Source organism: Agrilus planipennis, unplaced genomic scaffold (assembly GCF_000699045.2).
Source record: "Agrilus planipennis isolate EAB-ADULT unplaced genomic scaffold, Apla_2.0 scaffold196, whole genome shotgun sequence".
Taxonomy (NCBI): domain Eukaryota; kingdom Metazoa; phylum Arthropoda; class Insecta; order Coleoptera; family Buprestidae; genus Agrilus; species Agrilus planipennis.
Window position 1 is genome coordinate 279,576 of NW_020439032.1, and position 5,929 is coordinate 285,504.

Below are 5,929 nucleotides of genomic sequence, written 5' to 3' on the forward strand. Positions count from 1 at the left end.
GTACCACAGTACTCCAATTAGGTATTCTTTATTTTTTTATATTCGCTCTTTCCCTATTTTTTCTTCCCTTGCATACCAGTAATTTTTGTTTCACTTTTATTTATTTTCATATAATACTGTTTTGTCAATACCGCGTTAATTTTATTAAAGCTTATCTCTAACTCCTCCTTGCAAGATGCTAATACTTTGATATTTCTAATCCCGAACACTAAAATTACAACACAATCCACCAGCAATAACATTACTTAATCGCATTCTCCGAAAAGCTGACGTCTTTTGCCACATATCACGTATGCTTATCGCGTCTGTTTTTGCGGCTCGTTGACCAATGACACCCCCAGTTAATCTTTAATCCTTTTTCCCTCAAAAGGCAGGTTAATGTAGCTACACGGTCTCGTAGTGATTATGCGACAATAACGGACTTAGGTCTTGTTAATTAAGAGACGGCCGGGCCGTGCCGGACTGCAGGCAATGGATTGCCACCGCACGTGTGAATAATTAACCGACCAAACAAAACGAGAGTCGGGGTTTTGGTTGCGTGGTTGACCACCACGCGATATGCTTATTAAAATGTCATAACGACGACGGCGGTGGCGACGTGTTTCAGGTGGCGTACAACTCCTCGTACGGAGGCCAGCAGCGGATGGGAGGAAGCCCGCGAGCTGCCGCCAGTCCCCACTTGTCCTCCGCCAGTCCCCAGGTGCCCAGCCCACAAGGCCAAACGCTAGACCTCAGCGTCAGTCGACTGTCCCACAGGTCAGTATTAGCTTAACCACGTCCGTGTACATTTGTCTACATTATTTATCGCGAACCGCGCCCCGTTTGTAACTTCGCCACAATCGCGGTAAATTATTTTACAAATTTAATCACTTACTCTAATAGTAATACAGCTATCTACAAAAAATTAACCCCCACCAGGATATCATTCAGGTTGTTCGTTTATTTATTAATGTTGTTGGGGTCTAAATTGATGCAGATAAAAAAAAAGATTTTGTTCGCCGAATGCGTTGGTTGGTTTTTTTTTCTAAATTTTACTGGACTCGCCCGAAATGGTGTCGTGGAGAGATGGGCGAATCTGAAAATCCAGCCAGATCTTCTTCTTTTACAGTAGCGGTACTAGTCCATCTCGATATCATAACGGTCACGGCGAGCCGGTACCGGTACAACAGGGTTTCGTAGGACCGCGGGGCGAACAAACAGAACCCGTCGACTTCAGCGCCGCTAATGAACCGGTTAATTTCAGCGGAGTCCGTCCAGTTGCCACCTTTGCTGCTGGACCAGTTATCGGACCGCCACCCGGATCCGGTTACAGCAGGGAATCCACGCCAGACAGTGGAGGATCTCACTACATGGACCCTTACAGAGACCCTTCCGGTAAACATTAAAAATAACTACCTTTAGTTGGAACCATCAAAATTGGCAAAGTCCACAATAAATTATCTGTGGAAAGGGACGTATCTTCTGTCTTGTTCCCACTTGGGACTCTAGTCATTTGCTACGTTTTGAACACACCCTTGTTAAGTTAGGAAATGCTTCATAAGAAGCACAGACAAAGTGAAAAGAGATAACCAAATAATAGTAAGCGGTGCAGCTGTTAGGGGTTGTTTAGGTAAGGAAAAAGTAAGGATCGGATTTATAACTGCCTGACTGAGATTATATCTTTAAACAAACGTCTTTGCTTCCCTAAATTCCTGAGAACGTTGAACTTTCTTTAAAGTCCTATGCTGACAACATACTCAAATTCTACTTGTCTGCATCTCTATCTGTTACATATCAATTGATGTAATGTTATTCCCTTTTCTTTATTAGTGTCCGCCCGCTGCAATTCCTACCTGACATCTCTTTTCTATGTTTACGATATTCCCTACCTACAACGTCTGTCGTGAGTAAAAGTAAGCGTTCTGTCAACAACCGCTCTATTCTAGTTAGTAAGTTGAAAGAAGCAAGTAAATGTGACAGTTTTATTGCGGACTGTGCCAATTTTGAACGTCCTAACTATACCAGTTTGTATTTATTTACTTTCTGTTATCATCATTTTTTTTAACCATCAACCAACCGGTAAAAACTTTTTTTTCTGATATCAAACTACCTATGCCAGATCTTGAATCTGTATGTTTCTGTTTCTGCTCGTGTTTTATTAGCTGATTTACGTAATGCACTTAAAACATTCTTCTAGTATTATATCGCTACTCCAATTTTAATAATGTGCATCATTTCCACTTACAATAAGTACCTTGGAATTGACACCGTTATATAATAGAGACAGCAGGCATTTTATCCTATTCCATTATCCTTAAAATTTCCTTTAACGATTACTGTTATTGATCCTGAAGTACACACATCGAATTCTTCACTATCATCATCATTATCATAATAATTTATTCAAATGCATGTTTTTTCAGTCATCATCCTGCCTTTTCTGGGTAATTGTCACATTAATTTTCTATTGTTTCTCAGGATACGGCCCTGTTAGTCCACATCCTGGATATGGAATGACGCCTGTAACAACGGATTATCCAACGAATCCTTACACCTCGTATCCCGGAACTGGATACTCCTGTGGCGGCACTTATCCAGGAGCGGTGACCACGGGATACCCTGCTCCACCGAGTGGCTACTCACCAGGTCCATGCTACTCCATGCCTCCACCTCAACATTCGTTACCTCAACACGATAAAGTGTCAGGCAAAGACAATGGGTGAGTTTTATTTTTAATAATCTTTTACTTTTCCTCGGTCTTCGTAAAATTGGTAATTAATTATGGACAATAAACAAAGAAAATGCGCATAATTTGCCAAGCCTTTTCTATGTATCCTCCTTTTGTGGAGAAATTTGAGACATGAGGGTGGAATTTCTAATTCTTGGAAATTTTGTAGGTAGGTATTTTTTTTTTTTTCTGTTTGAAGAAATTTTTCATATTATTTTCTCTTATTATCCTGATTATGAATGTACAAATTTTAGGTTTTCTTTGAGATGATGCTCTCCAAAACACCATGAATTTTTTATTATCTTCGTTTTATAAAACACCAACACGTATTACCTTTTTTTTTGTAAAAATATCTCAAAAATAAGAAAGGTATTTGTGGTTATAGATAAAACTCTCTAAAACAAAACTCTTTTCGTTACACACACAAGTAAGTTTGTGTGTATATGTTTCAAAAATTAGTGATCTTTTTTGAGATAAAACTCCAAAATACCATACATTTTTTATTTTCTTCGTTTTACAACTCTTTCCTTAACACTTACACGTAATTTAACTCTTTTTGCGTGAATATATCTCAAAGGTACTAATAGTATTTGTGGTTTTCTTTGAGATAAAACTCTCCAAAACACCATGAACTTTTAATTTTCTTCGTTTTACAAAACTCTCTCTTTAACAGTAATAATATTGCTGTTGGTTTGTGTTAATTTACCTCAAGAATAAAATAGGTACTTGTGGTTCTTGTATATATAGACTTTTAGAGAGTTTTATCTCAAAAATAGGAATGGTATTTGTGATTTTTATTGAGATAAAACTCTCCTAAAAACTATGAGTTTTTAATTTGCTTAGTTCTACACAACTTTCCTTAACACTTATACGTATATTACACTTTTTTGTGTGAGTATATTTGAAAAGTAAGAAGGGTATTAGGTAGTTTTTCTAGATAAAACTCTCCAAAACACCATGAATTTTTTATTTTCTTTCTTTAACAAAACACTTTCCCATCTCCTTAACTCCTTCAGGACTTTTTTATAATATTATCCTCATTGTGATAATATTTCTGAAATAGGGGTGATATTTCTGGTTCAACTGTTGTGTTATTTAATTCGTCAAACATTTCTTTTGGGCATAAAAATATCTTTCTTTTCGCTTTTTAACCTCGTCGTCGTTTTTAATTACGACGACGTCGTCGACGCCGAACGTCACGTCGGTTGTAGTAAATGGAATCAGTGCGAAAGACGCCGGCAATTTTATGATGCAGCAGCAATCACCACGACGAACCAACGGGTGCCTCGTCGCAGCGGCACCCGATTCCTATAACCACCATAAAAGAGTAATTTGCATCAGTCTGAAGCCGCTGATACCTCTCCTCAAGCCGCCATCTGCCGTTTTCTTAATTAAAGTAATTACTCTGCGTGAAACGCTCCTACGATGCCGTAATTGATGTACCTAACGCCTCTCCAGCCACTATTATCTTAATACTACTCGTTTTTGAGATACGAAGTCGAGCCTCAAGGGTTAACAGAGAAAACGGGGAATCAACCACTAATTCCTCAAAAGAGTACCCTTCTAACCATTAAAAAACACTGCTTCTCTGCGCTACATCATTCTTTTACCTTCTTTTTAACGCCTGCAGCCAAAAGTTTGTGAAAGTATAAGATGTGTATTTATATTAGAACCATGTTCCAAATTTAATAATTTTTTCATTAGTTGATAAATTGAACTTGAACTACACTGTAGGTAATTTTCTTTTTGAAAATCTGCCATACTATATTAATTTGAAATCATTTTTTCCATTTTTAATTTACCCACTACAAACTANTTTTCACACACAAGCCTTGCTATATGAGCTCTCAAAGCATATAAAAATTATACGGCTTAAATGTGAAGTTGGGTGCAAAAGAATACAATTAAATCCTCTGTCGGGAAAAAACGAAATGACTTTCCGAACAACCCTATATTTTGGACTTTCAAAGTGAATTTAAGTGACGGTTCTACGGTTTAAATACGTGTGTATTTGCAACATTGTCCGTTCCGTCCGTTCTTCCGGCCGGTTGAGCGCCCATTTGTCACAACAACACCTCTTAATCTTTAATCCTTTTTCCGGGTCAGTTCTGTCCGAGAGCAGATAACCGCATCCGGTTTACACATCACGATTATGCGGTGTCCGACTTGAAAGTCACCGTTAATTAAGAGCCCGGCCATCAGCGGCGGATGGGACGCGAACGGTCGGTCGGTCAGATGCGGTGCGGCGCCCGGAACAATGATGATGGTTGCGGCGGTGGTGATGGCGGGGGTTGAATAATTAACACCCTGACACGTCCATAATGCGATTGTTAATATTGTGATGTGCTCTTGCCGATTTTATTCCCTTATCAGGAATAAAAGTCGTACCTTTTGTCTAGGATGATTAATTAAAAGGGCAAGTCTTTTTAATCATGTGGCAAGGTTGGATAATATGTGCCCAATAAATGCCCAATAATTTATCAAATTCTCATTGATTATTAACATTGTATTGCGAAAACCTTGTTCATTCAGCAAAATTCCTCATCCTCAGAGTTATTTATGAGTTTTCTTCTTCAGACCTAGTCAAACATTTGAAATGCTACAGTAGAATCAAATATCAATAGATGTCGATATGATGATAAGGACTAATAATCATCATAAGTTTGTCAGTCCTAAAGGTGATTAGACACGCACCTCCACTCTTTCCTCTCTTGAGCTAATCTCGTATTTCCCTTAAGCTAGAACAACCCGCATCCTTAACTAATCGTGAGCAGTAAACTAAACTAGGTCCACCTCTATTCCTTTTAACTCCTGTTTCTGCTTCTAATATGTCTTTAACTAGTCCTTCATGCCTGAGAAGGCGTTCTACCAATCTATCTCTATCCACGGCATTCTCGTCATTGGCCTGTAGCACCACTTTTCAAACGCTTCTAACCTTTTCTTTTCCGCAGCGCCCACCGACATACATACACCTTTACACCTCGATCCTGGGCTATCCTCAATTTCACCGTGAATTATCTGACTTGCTAGTTACCGAAAATTAGTCACTTCTTCTAATTTTCCGTTTCCTAACTTTATATTCGCTTAAAATAATTCGAAGTGGTCTGTATTTTGTCGAAACTGCCAGACGCGGATCGCGATTTCGATCTTTTTGGATCTCATCAGCGCGTCGCAGGCAGCTCCGACAGAACACAGACCAACTTTTACCTGCTGTCTTAACAG

General features: G+C 38.8%; 1 protein-coding gene across 7 annotated transcripts in view; it reads left to right on the forward strand.

Annotated features, from left to right (window-relative positions):
- Positions 1-5,929, forward strand: part of LOC108738411 (myelin transcription factor 1) — a 225,967-nt gene that overhangs the window by 209,705 nt on the left and 10,333 nt on the right. For 6 of the 7 annotated variants that reach the window (XR_003231521.1, XM_025976579.1, XM_025976580.1 and 3 more), the window contains 3 exons: positions 608-756; positions 1,109-1,374; positions 2,458-2,698. Coding sequence is in view for 6 of the 7 variants with exons in the window: in XM_025976579.1 (XP_025832364.1) it covers positions 608-756; positions 1,109-1,374; positions 2,458-2,698 (656 nt within the window). In the remaining variant the exon portion in view is untranslated. The remainder of the gene's footprint in view (positions 1-607; positions 757-1,108; positions 1,375-2,457; positions 2,699-5,929) is intronic. The other variant, XM_025976577.1, reaches the window with a different exon arrangement.